The following is a 23,142-nucleotide window of genomic DNA, read 5'->3' as shown; positions in this document are numbered from 1 at the left end:
CATTCACCGGTGTTACATCAATAATTATCATTGGAGTCAGATAATTAGACACAGCTATAGCAACTCCTTCGGCATGGTAACCATCAGAGCGACCAGACCAATAGTAGGTGTAACCACCCACCATTATCTCTCCGCAATCCGGTCTCCGAACCTCAGAGAGAGCTGCAATACCGATGTTCAAACTCTTGAGCTCAGATGATAACAGAGACAGGTGATTATCCTTTCTTAGGGAGAGGACATTCCAGGCACCCACCCAAAGGGACCACCTCAGGTTAACCCAAGGAGACCACCGTCTGGTGGATGACACCTCAGCACCACTCCGACACACACTACCGCAATCCGACCCGGGAAGATTCCCCCGTGGTTTTCCTCCTCTCATCAAGGAGTGGGGGTCCCGAAGGCTTCGCACCAATTGCACCATCCGATGAGCTGCCCTGCGGAGGGCAACTGCAGAAGAGTTACTCCCACCGAGTGGGTTTTCAATTTTCTTTGCGTTTTTCTTGTGTTCTGCGGAGTCAAGGGTTTTACGGTGGCCGGAGTGCAAATCCTGCCACCAACGTCCTCAAAAAATAGTACACAACTGCAGGAGGACATTCGCAGACACAGTTGGGCACTAGATATGGATGGCCATTAGCTCACACGGAGTTCCTCCGCCCTTTGAATATTATCCTAAGCTGTACACTCCTCAATATTATGATTGATGACGGAGCCTCCTGTTATATGTGGACGACATAGCTCTGTCGGTCCGGAGCAAAAACCTAGCTTTTTCGACAATAAGACTTCAGGCTGATATTGGATTTAATGGAGCAGTGGGCCCAAAGGTCACAAGAAAATGGTTCAGGAAACAACAATATCAGTCAGCGGCACCTCCCTCAAAGTATCCTCTGAAGTGTCCTTTCTACGAGTTGTTTTTAATAAGGGTTAACTTGGAGCCATCACAAAGAAACTGGCCTTCAAATGCACTGAGGGCCTGAATTTAATCTGAAGCCCCTCTGGTACATCCTGGGGAGCTCACCAGGAAAGTCTTCTTGTTCTGTACAAAGCCCTTATCTGCTCCCATCTTGTCTATGGTTGTCAGGTCATTTCAGATATGTCGAAAACCAACTGCAGAAAGCTAGAAGCCATTCAGATATGTTCTTTTGTCCATGTCTGCTTGGGTGCTGTTGTCAGCACGCCAGTCTCTGCCCTGCTGGTGGAGGCTGGTTAAATGCCCCCGTCCCTCCGCTGGGAAGTATGTCGGCTGAAATTCTTGGCCAAAACAATATCTTCTGGGGCCAACCACCCAGTTAAAGCCATTTTCACTGATTGTTGGGAATACCGTAAGCACGGTAAAACCCCAAGCTCTCCTCCCTTCGGTCTCGCCTGTAGGAGGGCAACCCAACAAATGGGTCTCGACTCCATTCCCGTAAACCCTGTCAAAGCAGTTCCAATTTGGTCCTCATGGACTCTGATCACACTTAGAATGCATCTTGACTTGTGAGTGAAAACCGAAAAGGACTTCCTTTCATTATCGTGGAGCCAATCTCGATATCCATACAGATGGCTCCAAAGCCCCTTCCCTCAGGCAAACATCTGCAGCAAATTGCATCCCCGATGCTAAGGTGGCCAAGGCTATGAGGCTTTCCGATCATCTCGACTGAACTCTTTGCCATCGTATTAGTGCTGGGATGGATAATTGATTTTAATCCACTCGGTGCCGTTATCTTTTTCTGATTCCCTTTCTGCTCTAACAGCATTGGAATCCCGACATGATGGATGCAAATGTGACTCGGTTCTCGAGGTATTGCATCTGATCAACATTGCCAATTGGAGGGGAGCGATGGTGGCCTGGTGGCCATGAGGGCGTTATCCCAACCCCCCTGGGCCAGTCCGAAATAGTGAGTCTGCTCAATGTTCAGATTGAAAAAAAAATGGCAATCCTCGTGGACTCCAACATTAAGGGAAGGTTTAGTTGCAGAGTGAACCCGTTGATGGTTTCCCCAGTAAGGCTCCCCCGGCTCAACCGCAAAGACCAGGTAGCTCTCTCTTCGGGCGTGTACTAGGGCACTGTCGGCTCAACTGTTACCTCCACGGGATCGGGTGCCACCCATCTGGGACCTGCGAAGTGTGAAGGAAACCTGAAGATTTGCACCATGCGTTTTTAAAATGCACCCTCCATGATGAACCTCGAGTGCGTCTCTTCCAAAGAAATCAATATCATGGAAAAACGAACAAAAACTGGGAAAAAATATTTAAATGCAAAAACAGAGGGATGAAATCTCAAAAAGAACGATCAAACAAGGTCAGAATGACAGCACAGTACAGTCTGATGCCACAATACGACACCACAATCCTCTTTTGGATGACCATCACGACATCTTTTGACATTTTACTTTTGTTGTGGGATTGTGATGGATGAAGAAGAAGAAGAACGAAGAAGAAGAAGAAGAAGAATGACACCACATTATGATGTCACAATACGACACCACAATCCTCTTCTGGATGACCATCACGACATCTTTTGACATTTTACTTTTGTTATGGGATTGTGATAGATGAAGAAGAAGAAGAACGAAGAAGAAGAAGAATAACACCACATTATGATGTCACAATCGGACACAAGAATGCTCTTCTGGTTTAGCATCACGATATCTTTAGACATTTTACTTTTGTTGTGGGATTGTGGAAGAACAACAACAAAATATATCGTGATGGTAATCCATAAGAGGATTGTGGTGTCGTCATGTGGTGTCATTCCTGCCTTGTTTGGTTGTTTTTGTTAGATTCTATCCTATCTATGTTTTTATTTTTATTTTTTGCCCCCCCCCAGTCGGATAAGGACGACTCAAATTCATCCACCATTGCTATGTTTGGTCGCGTGGCGTACATAGAGCCTCACGGATCTGAAGACGCCATTAAAAAAGAAGTAGAAGAAGAAGATGTAATACAAGACGCCATTAAAAAAAGAAGAGGATGTGGTACAGGATTGAGGGGTGTGGGGGGTTTCGGGAAAAAAAACTCCTGCGATTTTATCCGTACGGGATAAATTTTACAATCTAGGCCTATACATTGGAGTTAATGTGGTAAAATATTTCCGATTTGCAAATGATAACGTTTTATCGACGCCGGAAATCGCAAACGAAATATTAATATATCACGGTTGTGCAAACGTTGAGCTCGAACGTCGTCTCATAGCAACCGAGGTCACGTGCACATGTCATCGGCTTCCGGGCAGCACTTCCGATAGCACGGGGTTTCCCGATGCCGATAGCAGGGGCGTTGTTGCGATCTCTCTGCCGTTCCTTGTGTCCTCCCTGTTTCATTCTTCCTCTTTCCTCTTTGTCACACATTCTGTGTATCTCTTCCTCGTTTTCCTTCTTTCTTTGTTTACCTGCTCCAACATCGAACTCTCCCTCACGGTTTCCCTTCGGGTGACACACCCACTTTGCGTCTTTCCGCGCCGCATCGACGCCTCATCGAGAGCGGCTGAGTGCATGGGCTGCGAAGGTAATGGAGGGTTGGAAGCTCTGGGTTCTGTCGGTGAGAAGGTTGATGATTTACGTGGCCTGTAGCTGGATGATTGTTGTGGGGCCCGTGGCTGACTGCTCGGCGATTGTTGTTGCGCCCGTGGCTGGCTGCTCAGTGATTGTTGTGGGGCCCGTGACTGGCTGATCGTGTGATTGTTGTGGGGCCCGTGGCTGGCTGCTCAGTGATTGTTGTGGGGCCCGTGGCTGACTGCTCGGCGATTGTTGTTGCGCCCGTGGCTTGCTGCTCAGTGATTGTTGTGGGGCCCGTGGCCGGCTGATCGTGTGATTGTTGTGGGGCCCGTGGCTGGCTGCTCAGTGATTGTTGTGGGGCCCGTGGCTGGCTGATCGTGTGATTGTTGTGGGGCCCGTGGCTGACTGCTCGGTGATTGTTGTTGCGCCCGTGGCTGGCTGCTCAGTGATTGTTGTGGGACCCGTGGCTGGCTGCTCAGTGATTGTTGTGGGGCCCGTGGCTGACTGCTCGCCGATTGTTGTTGCGCCCGTGGCTGGCTGCTCAGTGATTGTTGTGGGGCCCGTGGCTGGCTGATCGTGTGATTGTTGTGGGGCCCGTGGCTGGCTGCTCAGTGATTGTTGTGGGGCCCGTGGCTGGCTGATCGTGTGATTGTTGTGGGGCCCGTGGCTGACTGCTCGGTGATTGTTGTTGCGCCCGTGGCTGGCTGCTCAGTGATTGTTGTGGGGCCCGTGGCTGGGTGATCGTGTGATTGTTGTGGGGCCCGTGGCTGACTGCTCAGTGATTGTTGTGGTTCCCGTGGCTGGCTGTTCGGTGATTGTTGTGGGGCCCGTGGCTGACAGATCATGTGATTGTTCTGGGGCCCGTCCCTGGCTGCTCAGTGATTGTTGTGGGGCCCGTGGCTGGCTGATCGGTGATTGTTCTGGGGCCCGTCCCTGGCTGCTCAGTGATTGTTGTGGGGCCCGTGGCTGGCTGATCGGTGATTGTTGTGGGGCCCGTGGCTGGCAACTCGGTGATTGTTGTTGGGCCCGTGGCTCGATGATTGTTGTGGGTCCCGTGGCTGGCAACTCGGTGATTGTTGTGGGTCCCGTGGCTGGCTGTTCGGTGATTGTTGTGGGGCCCGTGGCTGACGGATCATGTGATTGTTGTGGGGCCTGTGGCTGGCTGCTCGATGATTGTTGTGGGGCCCGTGGCTGGCTGCTCGATGATTGTTGTGGGACCCGTGGCTGGCTGCTCGGTGATTGTTGTGGGGGCCCGTGGCTGGCAACTCGGTGATTGTTGTGGAGCCTGTGGCTGGCTGCTCGGGTGATTCTTGTTGGGCCCGTGGCTCGATGATTGTTGTTGGGCCCGTGGCTCGATGATTGTTGTTGAGCCCATGGCTGGCTGCTCGGTGATTGTTGTGGGGCCCGTGGCTGGCTGCTCGGTGATTGTTGTTGGTCCCGTGGCTGGCTGCTCGGTGATTGTTGTTGGTCCCGTGGCTGGCTGCTCGGTGATTGTTGTGGGGCCCTGGCTGGCTGCTCTGGTGATTGTTGTGGGGCCCATGGCTGGCTGCTCTGGTGATCGTTGTGGGGCCCGTGGCTGGCAGCTCCGTGATTGTTGTGGGTCCCGTGGCTGGCTGCTCGGTGATTGTTGTGGGGCCCGTGGCTGACGTATCATGTGATTGTTCTGGGGCCCGTGGCTGGCTGCTCGGTGATTGTTGTGGGGCCCGTGGCTGGCTGATCGGTGATTATTGTGGGGCCCGTGGCTGGCAACTCGGTGATTGTTGTTGGGCCCGTGGCTCGATGATTGTTGTGGGGCCCGTGGCTGGCTGCTCGGTGATTGTTGGTCCCGTGGCTGGCTGCTCGGTGATTGTTGTGGGGCCCGTGGCTGGCTGCTCTGGTGATTGTTGTGGGTCCCGTGGCTGGCTGCTCTGGTGATTGTTGTGGGGCCCGTGGCTAGCAGCTCGGTGATTGTTGTTGCGCCCGTGGCTGGCTGCTCGGTGATTGTTGTGGGGCCCGTGGCTGGCTGCTCGGTGATTGTTGTGGGGCCCGTGGCTCGATGATTGTTGTTGGGCCCGTGGCTCGATGATTGTTGGGCCCGTGGCTGGCTGCTCGGTGATTGTTGTGGGGCCTGTGGCTGGCTGCTCGGTGATTGTTGTGGGGCCCGTGGCTGGCTGCTCGGTGATTGTTGTGGGGCCTGTGGCTGGCTGCTCGGTGATTGTTGTTGCGCCCGTGGCTAGCTGCTCGGTGATTGTTGTGGGGCCCGTGGCTGGCTGCTCGGTGATTGTTGTTGGTCCCGTGGCTGACTGCTCAGTGATTGTTGTGGTTCCCGTGGCTGGCTGTTCGGTGATTGTTGTGGGGCCCGTGGCTGACGGATCATGTGATTGTTCTGGGGCCCGTCCCTGGCTGCTCAGTGATTGTTGTGGGGCCCGTGGCTGGCTGATCGGTGATTGTTCTGGGGCCCGTCCCTGGCTGCTCAGTGATTGTTGTGGGGCCCGTGGCTGGCTGATCGGTGATTGTTGTGGGGCCCGTGGCTGGCAACTCGGTGATTGTTGTTGGGCCCGTGGCTCGATGATTGTTGTGGGTCCCGTGGCTGGCAACTCGGTGATTGTTGTGGGTCCCGTGGCTGGCTGTTCGGTGATTGTCGTGGGGCCCGTGGCTGACGGATCATGTGATTGTTGTGGGGCCTGTGGCTGGCTGCTCGATGATTGTTGTGGGGCCCGTGGCTGGCTGCTCGATGATTGTTGTGGGACCCGTGGCTGGCTGCTCGGTGATTGTTGTGGAGCCTGTGGCTGGCTGCTCGGGTGATTCTTGTTGGGCCCGTGGCTCGATGATTGTTGTTGGGCCCGTGGCTCGATGATTGTTGTTGAGCCCGTGGCTGGCTGCTCGGTGATTGTTGTGGGGCCCGTGGCTGGCTGCTCGGTGATTGTTGTGGGGCCCGTGGCTGGCTGCTCGGTGATTGTTGTTGGTCCCGTGGCTGGCTGCTCGGTGATTGTTGTGGGGCCCTGGCTGGCTGCTCTGGTGATTGTTGTGGGGCCCATGGCTGGCTGCTCTGGTGATCGTTGTGGGGCCCGTGGCTGGCAGCTCCGTGATTGTTGTGGGTCCCGTGGCTGGCTGCTCGGTTGATTGTTGTGGGGCCCGTGGCTGGCTGCTCGGTGATTGTTGTGGGGCCCGTGGCTGACGTATCATGTGATTGTTCTGGGGCCCGTGGCTGGCTGCTCGGTGATTGTTGTGGGGCCCGTGGCTGGCTGATCGGTGATTGTTGTGGGGGCCCATGGCTGGCAACTCGGTGATTGTTGTGGAGCCTGTGGCTGGCTGCTCGGGTGATTCTTGTTGGGCCCGTGGCTCGATGATTGTTGTTGGGCCCGTGGCTGGCTGCTCGGTGATTGTTGTGGGGCCCGTGGCTGGCTGCTCGGTGATTGTTGTGGGGCCCGTGGCTGGCTGCTCGGTGATTGTTGTGGGGCCTGTGGCTGACGTATCATGTGATTGTTCTGGGGCCCGTGGCTGGCTGCTCGGTGATTGTTGTGGGGCCCGTGGCTGGCTGATCGGTGATTATTGTGGGGCCCGTGGCTGGCAACTCGGTGATTGTTGTTGGGCCCGTGGCTCGATGATTGTTGTGGGGCCCGTGGCTGGCTGCTCGGTGATTGTTGTGGGGCCCGTGGCTGGCTGCTCGGTGATTGTTGTGGGGCCCGTGGCTGGCTGCTCTGTGATTGTTGTTGGTCCCGTGGCTGGCTGCTCGGTGATTGTTGTGGGGCCCGTGGCTGGCTGCTCTGGTGATTGTTGTGGGTCCCGTGGCTGGCTGCTCTGGTGATTGTTGTGGGGCCCGTGGCTAGCAGCTCGGTGATTGTTGTTGCGCCCGTGGCTGGCTGCTCGGTGATTGTTGTTGCGCCCGTGGCTGGCTGCTCGGTGATTGTTGTGGGGCCCGTGGCTGGCTGCTCGGTGATTGTTGTGGGGCCCGTGGCTGGCTGCTCGGTGATTGTTGTGGGGCCCGTGGCTGGCTGCTCGGTTGATTGTTGTTGGGCCCGTGGCTGGCTGCTCGGTGATTGTTGTGGGGCCCGTAGCTGGCTGCTCGGTGATTGTTGTGGGGCCCGTGGCTGGCTGCATGGTGATTGTTGTTGCGCCCGTGGCTGGCTGCTCAGTGATTGTTGTGGGGCCCGTGGCTGGCTGCTCGGTGATTGTTGTTGCGCCCGTGGCTGGCTGCTCGGTGATTGTTGTGGGGCCCGTGGCTGGCTGCTCGGTGATTGTTGTGGGGCCCGTGGCTGGCTGCTCGGTGATTGTTGTGGGGCCCGTGGCTGGCTGCTCAGTGATTGTTGTGGGGTCCGTGGCTGGCTGCTCAGTGATTGTTGTGGGGCCCGTGGCTGGCTGCTCGGTGATTGTTGTGGGGCCCGTGGCTGGCTGCTCGGTTGATTGTTGTTGCGCCCGTGGCTGGCTGCTCGGTGATTGTTGTTGGTCCCGTGGATGGCTGCTCGGTGATTGTTGTGTGGCCCGTGGCTGGCTGCTCGGTGATTGTTGTTGCGCCCGTGGCTGGCTGCTCGGTGATTGTTGTGGGGCCCATGGCTGGCTGCTCGGTGATTGTTGTGGGGCCCGTGGCTGGCTGCTCGGTGATTGTTGTGGGGCCCGTGGCTGGCTGCTCGGTTGATTGTTGTTGGGCCCGTGGCTGGCTGCTCGGTGATTGTTGTGGGGCCCGTGGCTGGCTGCTCGGTGATTGTTGTGGGGCCCGTGGCTGGCTGCATGGTGATTGTTGTTGCGCCCGTGGCTGGCTGCTCAGTGATTGTTGTGGGGCCCGTGGCTGGCTGCTCGGTGATTGTTGTTGCGCCCGTGGCTGGCTGCTCGGTGATTGTTGTGGGGCCCGTGGCTGGCTGCCCGGTGATTGTTGTGGGGCCCGTGGCTGGCTGCTCGGTGATTGTTGTGGGGCCCGTGGCTGGCTGCTCAGTGATTGTTGTGGGGTCCGTGGCTGGCTGCTCGGTGATTGTTGTGGGGCCCGTGGCTGGCTGCTCGGTTGATTGTTGTTGCGCCCGTGGCTGGCTGCTCGGTGATTGTTGTTGGTCCCGTGGATGGCTGCTCGGTGATTGTTGTGTGGCCCGTGGCTGGCTGCTCGGTGATTGTTGTGGGGCCCGTGGCTGGCTGATCGGTGATTGTTGTGGGGCCCGTGGCTGGCTGATCGGTGATTGTTGTGGGGCCCGTGGCTGGCTGCTCGGTGATTGTTGTGGGGCCCGTGGCTGGCTGCTCTGGTGATTGTTGTGGGTCCCTTGGCTGGCAACTCGGTGATTGTTGTTGTGCCCGTGGCTCGATGATTGTTGTTGGGCCCGTGGCTGGCTGCTTGGTGATTGTTGTGGGGCCCGTGGCTGGCTGCTTGGTGATTGTTGTGGGGCCCGTGGCTGGCTGCTCGGTGATTGTTGTGGGGCCCGTGGCTGGCTGCATGGTGATTGTTGTTGCGCCCGTGGCTGGCTGCTCGGTGATTGTTGTGGGGCCCGTGGCTGGCTGCTCGGTGATTGTTGTGCGGCCCGTGGCTGGCTGCTCGGTGATTGTTGTGGGGCCCGTGGCTGGCTGCATGGTGATTGTTGTTGCGCCCGTGGCTGGCTGCATGGTGATTGTTGTGATTCCCGTGGCTGGCTGCATGGTGATTGTTGTGATTCCCGTGGCTGGCTGCTCGGGTGATTGTTGTGGGGCCCTTTCCTTTGACTGACTGTGTTGTTTGCCCGAGTGGGAATGAGTGATGTCCAAGTTATAATAAACTCATTCCCCCCACTCCCTTAAAAAAAAATGATGTTTTTTTAGTTTTAATTTTTTATTCTGATCACAGGTGAGCAGTGAGAGAGGGGGGAAGGTGAGGGGAGGGTGAAAAAGGTGAGCTCTTGCACCTCTATGTCCCACATTATCAGCCCTTATGAGACACGGTGTCGTACTCACTCGTGCTCTTTCTTCCTTGTGTTTGAGTTGTTTAAATTGTTCACTCGGAGCTGTAACTTGGAGAAGGTTATCTTAGCAAACGATTTTGATGGATTTGGCCCCTCGTAGCCTGGTGGTCCTCTCCTCAAGCTTTTGGCTGTACGGCATAACGTATTCTTCATCGTTGGTGTTTCAGAGGTCTGTTTGTGTGTGTGTGTGTTCACAGGAAGGATGGGTGAGTTGGCGCAACTGAGACAAGAAGCTGAACAATTGAAGAGACAAATTCAGGTGAAAACTCATCTTTGACCCTCAGGATATAGAGACTGTGCCACGTTGACTGCTGGAACATTTGCCGTTGTAGAGTCTGATTGATTTTGAGTGGTTTATCTCAACTACCATTTGATGTGGATCCACATTCTCGCACTGAGATGGTATCACCTGCGCAAAAATGGCTTCAAAAATTTATTTATATATATATATATATTTAAATCCGAACGTTTCTTGGTTTGGAGTTTCGCTACCTTCGCTCCTCGATAATGATTCTGTGTTGTCTGGTGAATCGTGGATATCGATATAACCACTTGATGCTAATGCATCCATCCTTGGTTTCATCTCCATGCAGATGGTCTCGAGGGGCACCCATTTGCTGCCCTGAGGAACTACTGTATTAAGACCAATAGTTCCACAGAGTGAGGCCAGACCCTGATGTATGCTGAATCCTTTGCTTAAGGAAATCGTTTTTTAAGGATGTGGAATGGTGGAGACAGCCGGTTTATCATATTATTGAATGGTGTGAAACCTCGAATGCCCAGAGCAACACGGCAGGAGGAAGGCTGACGGATTGATATATCTGAAGATTTGTTAGTGGGTTACCACATGTTTGGTTAAGTCGATTTTTATTTTTTTTTTTTATTTTTTTTTTTTTTATAGGACAAGTTAAAATGGCCAAGTTATTTCCATCATGTTAGTTGCTGATACACACATCAGGGCTGAAGGTGAAGGAGTCTGTCTGTCTGTCTGTCTTTGTCTACAGGATATCTCAAAAAGTTGTGGACGGATCTGGATGTATATTTGGTGGGCAGGTCGGGTGTGCGCGACAAGGACGAACTGATTAGATTTTGCTGAAGATCCGGATCAGGATCCGACTACTAGAAAAGTGATTCTTCAGGGCCATAAAGGATATATAGCATGATATCTCAAGAAGTTGTGGACGGATTCGGACGAAACTTGGTGGACATGTTGGGTTGTGTGACAAGGAAGAACTGATTCAATTTTCGTGAAGATCCGAATCCAGATCTGGATATGAGAGTTATTTAATTTCTTTAAGTGATTCTTCACCATTGAGTGATAGGGCTAAACCGATATGTAGCACGATATTTCAAAAATGTTGTAATGGGCCAGATTTGTTCTGCTGGATCAGGCATTGCGTGGCGGAGGTATGCGCGCTACCAAGTGCCTTGCGAGTGACCGAATGTGCTCGAGATGAACAATGTTTATCGTATTTGCATTGGAATGTGTTTGACTGTGGAAGACTTTGATGCACTTAGCCATGATGCTGTGATGGCTGCAAGAACTCACAACAATTGTCAATGTTTGTTTTACAAAAGCTTTCTGTCCTTTCTCCATTCCTCATCACCGTAGGATGCCAGGAAGGCCTGTGGAGATGCTACACTCGCTCAGGTGAGTGGCACGGGGAGGGTCTGCACACTAACCTCGAAACCTCGCTCTTTGGAGTCGGAAACCCTTGGCCCTGTGCTGGAATTGCGGGCATACAGTCGGTGTGCACGAAGTAACAGATGGTGGAAAGGCAGAATAACGTTTGGGCGGCTGGGTGTGTTCTTCGTTAACGAGGGAATTGGGTCGTTAGGTAACTAATGAGATGATAAGCTGGAATCTGTACCCCCTGCTCGCTCCCCCTGCCTCGGTGCCATCTGCTGCTCTCTGGCTCCCGTTGCTCCAGTATTATCCTGAGCTCTTGACATTAAGGGGTTTTGGAGGAATGAGTCCTGGTCTGCACAAGTCGCTTCACCACTCCACAAAGCTGGCTGTCCTGCGTTTGTAAAGAACGAGTGCTGTTTCAATTGTAGTGCACAATAATTGATGTTTTTTAAAAGCATTTTGGTGATATCTGCTCTTTGTTTTTATTTGCTTTGCTTTCATGTGCACGCTGCACCGGTGCACCGGCGTGTGTGTTGTCCCGGAGAATCCTTTCAACGAATCGCTTTTAAATCTTCTCATTTCGGCATTCGGCAAGGACATGCCATGTGAGCCCGAGTGCTTCATCTCTGAGCCAGGCCACCGATGCTTTATGCCGAGGAATCCATACGACATGTTCAAGTACAACAGAAAACATGTATTGCTGATGGAAGGCTTCTGTGGGGAGGAGGAAATTCCTCCTCATGAATTGAACCGCTGAGTGCGGTGAGAAAGGTGGCACTGTTGTGATGTCGATGTTTCCCAGAATGCTCTGGGAAGTGGCCATTACTCCTAACTTTTGTGTCGCTGGCTGTTATCTCCACATGTGGGTTTAGAGAGATGGAACATAGTCCTCCCAGGTGTTGTTGGTTATCTCCATATGCGGGTTTCAGAAGGTGGCACCGTGTGTGTGTGTGTGTGTGTGTGTGTGTGTGTGTGTGTGTGTGTGTGTGTGTGTGTGTGTGTGTGTGTGTGTGTGTGTGTGTGTGTGTGTGTACGTACGTACGTGTACCAGGACCCCGACATTCATGGGGGATACGTTCTGGGAAAACCCCGTGAGTGTTGAAACCGTGTATGTGGGGGCATTGTTTCAATGGGAAATGGGGGAAATAGGTTCTGGGGATTTCCCGAATCCGCGAATGTCGGGGAAAATCTCGTGAAAATGCTGTGGAAATAAACGAAAATCCACGAGTGTTTTGTCATTATTACAAGGGGGATGACGTCGTCGGTTCGTGGCAGTTCCTGGTTCATGAAAAGGCTGCAAATGGTGACGCCACCAAAGTTGGGGAATTGGAACAAGGCGGATAACGTTCTCGATTCGTGACGGTTCCTGGTTCAAAGGGGAAGGTTTTTTTTTTAAAGTTTATAATGTTTTCGACCAGCGTACACAGCGTTCGACGATTGACAGTTTCATTAAAGATACTTACAAAAGAAAAAATACGACAACACCAGGTTCCGTTTCCAATTTATTACCTCCACCACCGAAGGTGAAAGACGTTATGTTTTCACCCCTCTCTGTCTGTCTGTCTGTCTATTTATCTGTCTGTCTCTGTGTGAAGGATATCTCAAAAAGTTGCGGACGGATCCGGATGAAATTTTTGTGGACAGGTTGGCTGTTTGACAAGGACAAACTGATTCGATTTTGGTGAAGATCCATAATCCGGATCTGGATTCAATAATTATTTGTTTTTTAACGTGATTCTTCACCATTGAGAGATGGGGCCAAAAACCACACATCATATTTCAAAAAATCTATTGGGCCTGATATGTTCTCGTGGATCAGGCATTAGGTGGCGGAGGTATGCGCCCTACCGAGTGCCCTTCTAGTTGAAGAATGCATTTTGAAGTCCCTTAACGCCTTCCTGTTCGCCTTCCAGCACACGGGCAGCGCCTGCTTGTTTGTTCTTCAGCGCATGTGGGTTCAGGGAGCGGTAGAGCATCATGAGCTTTACTATGAAGCCCCCTTCGGTGTTTCTGCAGAGGCGAAGGGGTACGTGGTCCTTTGCGGCCTTGAAGCCGGGGTTGCTTTAATCTCTCACTGAGAGATGAACGTTCTGGTCGGAATCTTTTTTTTTATATATATATATATATATATATATATATATATATATATATATATATATATATTTTCTTTTTCCAAAACATGCTGGTCTCATGATGTGGTGAGGGATGTCATTGTGTAATTCGTCCGTATGTAGCTAGCTGCTAATTACACTAATAGATATGCTGAAAGTTTTTTTTTTTGTTTTTTTTTTTAAACTCGTAGGACATGAGGTCTTTCCTATCTACAGGCAGAATATGCTGAGCGTTTTTAATATGCAACGGCTCAGATGGTGCTGTTTGTAGCAATATGGTGATTTACACGAAGATGCGCTGATTGTTTCCATTGTGTAATGTCCGCATGTGGAGACCTGGTAATTTTCATTCTGTAAGTAACTCACGGGGGATGGCGTCGCGGGGAATGACATGTTACACTGGTGCGACATCCCGTGAGACGAGATGTTTATCCCACGAAGCTACAATACACGTACCGGAAGCAGGTCATGTTCGCAGCTCGTGGAAAATATGTTTTTGCGTATGTACAGTATTGTACTCTACTATTCGTTGTTGGTTCGAGCCCCCGTCTGTGACGCTTTTTTGCCGTCCTTCATTCCACGCATGCCATTAATCTCTGAGGAACTCGGCTTTTTGCCTCCCAAGGGAAATTGTTCAGCTACTCGTCCAGGTTGGTTTTAACCCCTCCTGAACATGACTATATATATGTATATATATATATATATATATATATATATATATATATATATATATATATATACATATATATACATATATCTCACATAATCGTGTATGTGTGTGTCCCGTCTGCCACCACTGGTTGTTCTCTCCACATGCGAGCCCCAATACTGAACGGAGCCTTCCCTGGTCTTGAAGCAACCATCTCCACCCCAGCAAGATACCACGACTCTTGGACAAAGCTGTCTCCTCATTCGTGCTCTGTTTGCCCGATCCTACTCGGGGACATCCCGGTTCGCCCGGGCACGGCACGCCGCTGCCATTGATCGCCATCTTCACACATGGTCCAGCCGAAGCTCACTCCCATCCGTCCACGTGGGAGGGAGTCAACAAAGCGCACCAAGCTGCATGGCTAAGTCACGCCCCAAACGCCTCGACGTCGTCGTAGCTGTTATATTCAACGCGGTGTTCGATCCCACCGAGGGTTGGTCCCACTCATCCTCAGCCGGATGGAGTCGATTATGCCCTCCAGGCTCGCAAGCGCATGTCGAACAGCATGACACTGGGTGCCACATTGTGGGATCCTCTACTCCACCAAAGCTGCCTGCCATCATTGTGGTCTTTGATTCCATCAGTCCCTGGAGAGAGGGGGGCAGCAAAACGTGTGTGTGTGTGTGTGGTGTGTGTGCATGCATGCGCTTATTTTGTCTTGTCAGTCTGCAAGCTTTAGATCCTCTTTAAAAAGAAATAAGGCTCGTGGTGTTTCTGCATCAACGGACAAGTGGAACAATTCATGGAGTCAAGGTAAGCTAACCGCCATGAGAAGCAAGGAGAAGCAGATGTTTGGGGCGCTAACCCTTCATTGGAACAAAAGATCCTCTGCTTTGACTTTGGATTAACGCTCAAAGCCGAGTGTTTTATTTATTCATTTATTTATTTGTTCTCCTTCCACTTCACTGGTTTGCAGACTGCGACAGTGTCCTAAATTTGGGTTTTTTATATATATATATATATATATATATATATATATATATATATATATATATATATATATATATATATATATATATATATATATATATATATATATATATATATATATATATATATATATATACATTATTCCATTTATGAAGATAAAGTCTGAAATGCTTGAAGGATTTGTTCCTGGTTTTTTTTTTTTATTTATTATTTTTTTTTTAATTTACTTAATATGGCGTGCGTGCGCGCACGCTGGAATGCTCAATCGTGTTCCTCGTATTGTTCCCGATTTGCACCAACTTGGCACACTTACGTGCTGTAACTCCAAACTGCATCAACTGCTGGCCTTTTGTTTCTCCTGCTGGAGCTATTTGATTGGTTCAGAATTTGAACACTTGAGATTTGTAAATGCAGCACAAGGTGGATGTTGGACTCTCAGCGTGGTGTTCCGCATCATTTTGTGTCCACGCACTTAAAAGGCATCTGCGGGTGTGTAAGGGCCGAAGTTTATCGCCTCGGCCACAGCTTGTACATTCCCATCATTGCTCCCTGTTTGAAGTATCCACCTCCAAGTATTCATTTTCAGAGGTAATGATCTCGGGACATTTTATTGTCAGTTTTCAGCTGAAATGAGCAGACTTGAACAAACATTTGGTTGCAGGCTTTGAGGAAGTTGCTGGCTTTACGGCCACTGAACTATAAAATTGCAACAGGTCGCACTGTAGCAAGAGTTGAACTATTGTCTGATGCTACCGGCGTCTACGACCCGAGAATGTGACTGGAGGTAGAGAATGTTGTCGGTTCTCCCGTACCTGATGCACAGTGATGTCTCGGTGGATGTGGTTTGCTGAATAAACTCGCCATCCATCCTACATCTCTCCAGAACCTTTCAAATGGCCTCCTTGAGCACACTTTTGTGTCCTGTTTGATGTTTATAAATACCAGGCGTATTGACCTGTTGGGGTCCTCGCTGTGGTTACTATTGTGTTTGAGTAACAGATCATAATGGAAGCGGCTGAGCCTGAAAGCGCGCCGCCCATCAAGGGGCATCCGATCAAATTGCTCACCTGGCGGTGTTTAAGCCTTCACCCAGAGGCGTGAAACGTGACATTTGTGTCGGATTAATAACTGGGCCGCAGTTCGTCATTTTCAGGACCCTTTCACTTGCGTTTCAGTTTTTCCTTTTCACTTGGCCTTCGGTGTGCAAAGTTTTATTTTTTATTTATTTATTTTTTTGGTCTAGTATTTTGTCATGGTGATGTCACGATTGGGGGACCCTGCTCGATTCGGGTCGTTTGAGTTAACGAGGAGTGAGCTTCCCGGTGCACACACGCGATTGAGTACCGCTCGCTGTGCTTTATTAAATGATGGATGATGAGCTCCCCGCTATATTGGCTGTCTTTCGGAGATACGGAGGAGGGGGTGAGTGGCGGGGTGTTTGTGGGCGGTGCGGGGTTTGCAGTCACGGTGGTGTCAATATCGGGGATTTATTCCAATTTCTGCTTGACCAGTTTGGAATCGTTTAACCGCTGATGGTTGAAATCATCTCACACGCAGCAAGGACTCCTTGCAGGTTTCTTGGCATATCAGTGGCCGATTATGACATTGCAACTGGGATCGAAATCTCCTTTCCCTGCAGATGAAAGAGAATCCATTCTTCTTCAGATTGGAAGCAATGCTCTGGTGAAAGAGCTCCTTATACAAGCCATCAACCCTTGGATGTCCCAAGGGTTAACGAACCGTTGCAGGTTACCTTGCGGAAGCAAAACCTGTATTGTATACACCTTTGTCGCACCAATGCTTGCACCTTCAACGTAACTCCAGCTTTTCTCTGCCAATTTAACTCCCATTTTCCCTCCTCATGTTCCCTGACTGACTTTTAATCGACTTGGTACCTCGCATAAAGAGTAGGTCATCGTGTTCCTGTACGTCGACCAAAATCCCTCCTCCCAATTTATTGGGGTCACTGCTTCGGTGGGTTGCACGTCCGTGTTGCTGCGAATGCTGACATGATCACGCCGCGTTCGTCCTCCATTTTGAGGACCTTCCTTGTGTCTCTGTGAGGGTCATCAAATGATTTGCTGATGTTCACACCGGCAATTGGACAAGTGTGTGTGTGTGTGTGTGTGTGTGTGTGTGTGTGTGTGTGTGTGTGTGTGTGTGTGTGTGTGTGTGTGTGTGTGTGTGTGTGTGTGTGTGTGTGCTTCCTCCACACCCTGTACGATTCGCCGACACCGTATTTTGATGTTGCATCATGTGACTGTTCTGCTGACTTTGTTAGGTTTGTGTGTACTTTTTTTTAAGGAGGGAGCAGCAGTACTCTTGTCTCGTCATCAGTAGCTTGCAAAACATAATTATGCAGTTTGTTTTAAACACAAATAGAATGAACAGTGACAGGTTTTTGTTGTTGTTTAAATATACTAGTGCGTGGCCGTACGTGCAAAAAAAAAAAAAACTTTCAAACTGTGTCCCAGAAACAACAACCACACAGGCTGTTCCTTCGCTCGTGTGTGCCCATCATGTGCGTGCGTGGTCGTACGTACAAAAAAAAATTCTTTCAAACCGCGACCCAGTAATGACAACCACACAGGCCGTTCCTTCGCTCTCGCGTTCTCGCGACAACCACACTTCCACACAGTGTTCATTAAAATCAAGTTTACCTCCCTGTCTTTGCTTGCCATGTAACCAGCACGGCCCGTGACGTCATCGTCGGCTGGCCGCACACCGGCCTACGCAGCCACGCCTATGCAGCAACGTGTCTTGTCATTGGTTGGTAAATAAATGGCCGCAGCAACGTGTCTTGTCATTGGTTGGTAAATAAATGGCCATAACTTGGGAGGCACTTGTCCGATTAATATCAAACCTTAAAAAGGCACATCCTCAGGTCCCCAGCAATATAGCTGGCAAGTTTCAATGAGATCGGACCAGGGGTTGTCGAGAAACAGACACAGACACAGACACAGACACACACACATTGCTGGAATTATAGATATATATTTTTTTCTTCTTTTATCTTCCTCCAACTGAGCACGTAACGAGCAAGGCCTTGGTCTGTCCTGGGAAGATTAACTTGGTGTTGTGTGTTTTTTTTTTATTTTTATTTTTTGAACATTTTTTTTTTACTCTTCTCAAAATGAAACATCTCATTCCTATCTCCCACAATTCAAGAAGCCACAGGTCCCCGAGGGGGAGGCAGACACACCTCGGATGCCATTTATTTCAACACTAATTTACTCCCATTGGAGGGCTGCAGAGCGGGGGGGTAGGGTAGTTTTGAGGTGGGTGGGGGTGGGGGCTGTGAGCTTTCTTGTTTGTGTTCGGCGTTTGTGAGCGATGAAAGCAATGCTGGGTGTGAAGGGTTCATTTGGGGTTTTGAGGGTAACTCCAACTGGGCCCCAAGTAGCGATATATTTTTTATTTTTTTGAGTACATCCCGAGCATTCTGGCGATGACGGTCAACCATTTGTGAAGATCCCTCGCAACTGCAATGAGCTTATTTTATTATCGTTGGTTTGTAAGAAACAAAGGGAAAGGTCAGGTGAGTTTAAGGATCTCGTACAATTACCTGACACGTGTGGCTCATGAGGTGGTATTGGTTGTTTGGGGTGGTGGTGGTGGGCGTAGGTTGATTGAAATTGGAGCAGAGGGACTAATTATGAACCATGACTTGATATAGTCATTTCCCAGAGGCACAAATTACCTACATTTTCCTTTGTTAGCCCCTCGGTGCACACTGTATCTGACCCATTTTATTTGTTTCCTCGTTTTGCTTGTGACGGTGATGAATCGCAAGGCATTCCAACTGCCTCTCCAACAGGCTATTTGTGCTGACCCACAGACCATGTTTTGCAGGTCGTCGCTAACGTGGACCCAATCGGGAGAATTCAGATGCGGACTCGCCGCACCTTGCGCGGTCACTTGGCCAAGATTTATGCCATGCAGTGGGGCACGGATTCCCGGTGGGTTAGCCTGGCAGGCATAAGTCTCACCTGTTAACGTGCGAGCTTCTTGGTTCACCGCAAATGCATCATTCTGAGGTTACTGTGCTCCCTTCGGCTCTGTGCAGGCTCCTTGTTAGTGCGTCTCAAGATGGCAAACTCATTGTGTGGGACAGTTACACTACAAACAAGGTACCATGCCTTCTTTACTGTCCTTTTTGATCGGTTTACAGTTCCACATCCATCAAAGGCCACATTAATTGAAGTCTTATCTCTGTTCTTCAACCTGTGAATTATTGCATTCACCATTCCCACTTTCTTTTTGCCATGACCATAATCGATGGCAATGCCAATACATATGCACGGATGATCTAATTGAGGCATTGCGGGGGTTGGGTAGTGGGGATGATGCCCGGTCGAGTTTCACGCCCCTGCCAATGGAAATGCCCCCCCCCCACCTCCTTAATCTTGACCTCGTGAACCGTGATGCCAAACTCGTATGAACTGTGATCCCTAACCCGCAGGTCCATGCAATTCCTCTGCGCTCTAGCTGGGTAATGACGTGCTCTTATGCCAGTTCTGGAGGATTTGTGGCGTGTGGAGGTCTTGACAACATCTGCTCCGTGTACAGCTTGAAAAGCCGCGAGGGGAACGTTCGCGTGACACGTGAACTCGCAGGCCACACGGGTTAGTTCAAAGCATTTGCGGCCATTTTTGTACGTCGGTCTTTTGGCTTTTGCCAGGCAGATGCTGAACCTCGTTGATTTATTTTTATTTTTTTCATTTATTTATTTGGCAGGTTACGTGAACCCTTTTTTTTCAGTTTTGACGTCGATATTTATTCATGGAGGGCGTTGATGTTTTTCACTGCTTCAACATTTCATCGTAAAAGCATATGACATCACACTGGCATTATGTAATGTTCATTTGGTTGCGCAGCTTCAAGGTCACATGGCATTCTATGCAGAAGTGCTTCCATAATGACTCAACTTGCAGCTTGTTCTGATTTTGCAATTAAATGACCAGCCTTTGCATCTAAAGGGTGATTTGAAAGTTTTGTAACTATGTACGGGTCACCGTCGAGCCAACCTGTTCGGCCCACCCCAATGGCACTGTGAGGCAAACGTTGGGGCAATGCGCCAGCACTTCCCATGGTCTGCCTCCATCATTGATTGGCATGTAGTCCATGCTCCAGAACATCGTCATTTGATCCCTGAGATCGTCTGGCATCTCAAAAAAATGTGTGGTGCTGAACCCGTCGTAGGTCGTCGAGGTGGAGCACGAAAGACTAGGAGTGGGGATAGCAAATAAACCGCATCCATTTCAGCCATGTCCCTCCACTCTCCACCAAATGCTGTGAGGTAGGGGCAGGATAAGGAGGCCAAATCGGCGTTCCATCGAGAGCCGTTAACCAGCAAAAACCAAGCCTTCCTCGTGTGATGGCCAGTGACTTTGCCATTCCTGGAGCTGTCAGGCCACTGTGGGGGACGAGGTCAAAGCTGCGCAGTTGATGGAGTGTGTACGGGGTGAGCCCGCGGCAGTGCACCCATCAGGTGATTCCCGGGTGCACTACCCAGAACACCTCGGCAATCTCTGGTGCCGCAATCTGACCACCGCTCAGCCAGGTCCCAGGCCGTGTGCCTGAGCACCACCACCCACCAAGTCTTTGCTATTCTCCACTAAACGGAACCTGGCGCTGACTAACCCCTGAAGGAAAAATGTTCGGGCCTAGCGGTTGAAGATCTTGGCCTTGTGGCTTATCTCGATGCAGAACCTGGCCACAGAGTGATGAACATCAAGTTCTTCTTGGTTCACAGAGGAGGCTGCCCAGACCAAGTGGATTGCAAACTTAGGGTGGCTGATCCTGCCAGTGGACTGTCGGGAGGTCTCCGTGTTAATGGGGATGTACACTCGCACACAAAAAACGTAAACCAAAATATTTCACATTATTCATGATATTGTTACGAATCTGGCAGCCATTTGCACACAGAGACAGCAGTCCCCGCAGTTCAGTTATTTTGATAAGTCTGTGTTTATAGTCAGAGTCCCGTCCTTCTTCTGTCTAATGGGTTAATTACATGTGTGCGCTACGAGTTACTTTTATAGTCAGGTTTTTTACGTCTTGAATCCGCACAACGCCAACAAAACCCTCACTTCACTCCTCCCACGCTGCGGCCGAACAGGCGCTTTGCCCACCCAGCTTTCACCTCTCCGCACCATCGACGCCATTACGCACATGTTCGGGACCACGGACGTGAGCGGATGTTTCATCACCTCAGGGCCGACTCCGCCTTAGCCAGATGGAGTGTTCGGCCCAACCAATGAGCAGAGGCCACTGATCGCCTGACAACCCCTCATCCAATCCAGAGGCGAGTTCCTCAGTGCGGTTCCCTTGACCCGCGGGGGAGGGGAAGGATAAGAGAAGGTGGCGAGCCGTCGTCAAGAGAGAGAAGAAGCAGGTGCAGATTAATCGTTACATGAAGCTTGCCCGGAGCACCACCAGTGGAATTGTTAATTAGCATGTTGCTCTCATTCGGCTTGCCTTTGCTGGAAGGAGAAGCCTCGTCGCCTGCTAGCGTTCACATCTTGCCTGCTGGCGTTCTCGTCTACCCGCGGGTGCTCGTCTCCTCTGGTCTGTTCTCGTGCTGGCTGGTGTCCGTTGCGTTGTTCTCTGGTCCCTGGTGCTTGGTGCGGTGACGGAGGTGTGGGTTCGAGTCCCCCCTCCCCCCTTCCCCTCCGGATCAGCTCGTCTCGACCAGACCACACGAGGCGGACAGGTGCAAGCGTAGGCTCCTGCCCTCAGCTCGCCTTCCCTCCCGAGCTGAAGGGCAAAAATAAAGGCCGTGTGTGTGTGTGTGTGTGTGTGTGTGTGTGTGTGTGTGTGTGTGTGTGTGTGTGTGTGTGTGTGTGTGTGTGTGTGTGTGTGTGTGTGTGTGTGTGTGTGTGTGTGTGTGTGTGTGTGTGTGTGTGTGTGTGTGTCGCCAGTCTGTTAAGTGCTTTTCGCTCACTGTGCATTGCCTGCATTTCTTTTATTCGGATAACTCTGCTCTCTGTGTCCCCCTCCCTTATAAATAAACCCCCAACTGTTAAATGTTCCAGTTCGTTGCCTGCCGTTCGTTTATACCATTGACCCAGCACGGTGCGGGCTTGAGAAATAGTGAGGCCGTCGGTGCCGTAAGTTGTCATTGTGTCCGACAGACTCTGGTGAGGTCGCTAGAGCGACCCGGTTCAACAGAGTCTGTTGAGGGTGTGACTTGCCCGGTAATTTGACGATGTGGGTACTTGGGTATATTGAAATTTGGCTATTGACCCTACCCCACGCCATCATAGAATTGGCGATCACGGTCTTTAAGTGGCCCGTCGACTCCGGAGTGACGACCTTTCATTTCCGGTGTTCGGTAGGAGACTGCCCAACTGCTCCGTCTGGCGTTCGTCCTCGCTACCAAACCCGGCACCACAACAATATTTCGTTTTGATGTCGCACTTTGTTGCCAAAATTGCGACTTTATTGTTGCCGTTTCATTACTATGATCGTTGGAATAACTTCCTAAATTATAGCTCTATGATGGAAGTAAAAGAGCATGATTTGTTTCTTCTTTTTTTGTATGATAGGTTACCTGTCATGCTGCCGATTCATTGATGACACACGCATCATCACCAGTTCTGGCGACACCACCTGGTACAGAGTTTTACCCTGCATGTACTCAATTATTGAGAGTGATATTTACTCTGATGATGGTTTACGATTTGCTTTGTTTGACGGAAATGTCTGCTGTACGCGTTCTCCATCATGAGCATCTTTCTTTTTCTCTTTCACCTCCCACAGTGCATTGTGGGATATAGAGAGTGGGCAGCAGCTGTCGAGTTTCCAAGGACATGCTGGTGACGTCATGGCAGTGTCCTTGGCCCCAGATGGACAGACATTTGTGTCTGGTGCCTGTGATGCCACTGCAAAGCTGTGGGACGTTCGTGATGGGCTCTGCAGACAAACTTTCACTGGACACGAGTCAGACATCAATGCTATCGGGGTTTGTGGGGGGGTGGGATGGGGCGGGGGAGTGCGTACACACACTACTTGTATTGAATGCAAGCGGTGGGGTGGTTAAGTGGATAAAGCCTTGTTGCATCGCTCTTACTGATGTGGATTCGATTACCACGGCTGCACACCTGAAACTTGTGCCACATTGTTGTAACTTGTCTGAGTTTCTGATGGTGGTATGTCGAAGCTTTCCCACACGCAATGTGTCATTTTAAGATGCGACACAAATCCACTCATCCAAATTCAGGTCAGATAGCATGGAGACAAAAAGCAGTATTAACTAGAAGGGCACTCAGTCGAGCGCATACCTCTGCCATCTATCGTTTTTGGCCTGATCTCCAAATGGTGAAGAATCACTCATAATATTCTAATAGTCGGATCCGGATCCGGATATTCACCATAATCTAATCAGTTC

General features: G+C 50.5%; 1 protein-coding gene across 1 annotated transcript in view; it reads left to right on the top strand.

Annotated features, from left to right (window-relative positions):
- The first annotated feature begins 3,194 nt into the window (after positions 1 to 3,194).
- The window catches only part of LOC147016425 (guanine nucleotide-binding protein G(I)/G(S)/G(T) subunit beta-1-like), a 40,998-nt gene continuing 21,050 nt past the window's right edge, over positions 3,195 to 23,142 (top strand). The window contains exons 1-9 of the mRNA XM_085845069.1: positions 3,195 to 3,486; positions 9,256 to 9,299; positions 9,568 to 9,629; positions 10,983 to 11,021; positions 18,603 to 18,709; positions 18,817 to 18,880; positions 19,213 to 19,375; positions 22,301 to 22,367; positions 22,515 to 22,716. Of these exons, the coding sequence (XP_085701195.1) occupies positions 9,573 to 9,629; positions 10,983 to 11,021; positions 18,603 to 18,709; positions 18,817 to 18,880; positions 19,213 to 19,375; positions 22,301 to 22,367; positions 22,515 to 22,716 (699 nt within the window). The 5' untranslated portion in view covers positions 3,195 to 3,486; positions 9,256 to 9,299; positions 9,568 to 9,572. The remainder of the gene's footprint in view (positions 3,487 to 9,255; positions 9,300 to 9,567; positions 9,630 to 10,982; positions 11,022 to 18,602; positions 18,710 to 18,816; positions 18,881 to 19,212; positions 19,376 to 22,300; positions 22,368 to 22,514; positions 22,717 to 23,142) is intronic.

This window comes from Eptatretus burgeri, chromosome 11 (assembly GCF_056783735.1).
Source record: "Eptatretus burgeri isolate ZD-2024b chromosome 11, Ebu_testis_v1, whole genome shotgun sequence".
Lineage (NCBI taxonomy): Eukaryota > Metazoa > Chordata > Myxini > Myxiniformes > Myxinidae > Eptatretus > Eptatretus burgeri.
This window is presented reverse-complemented; position numbering and strand designations above follow the sequence as displayed.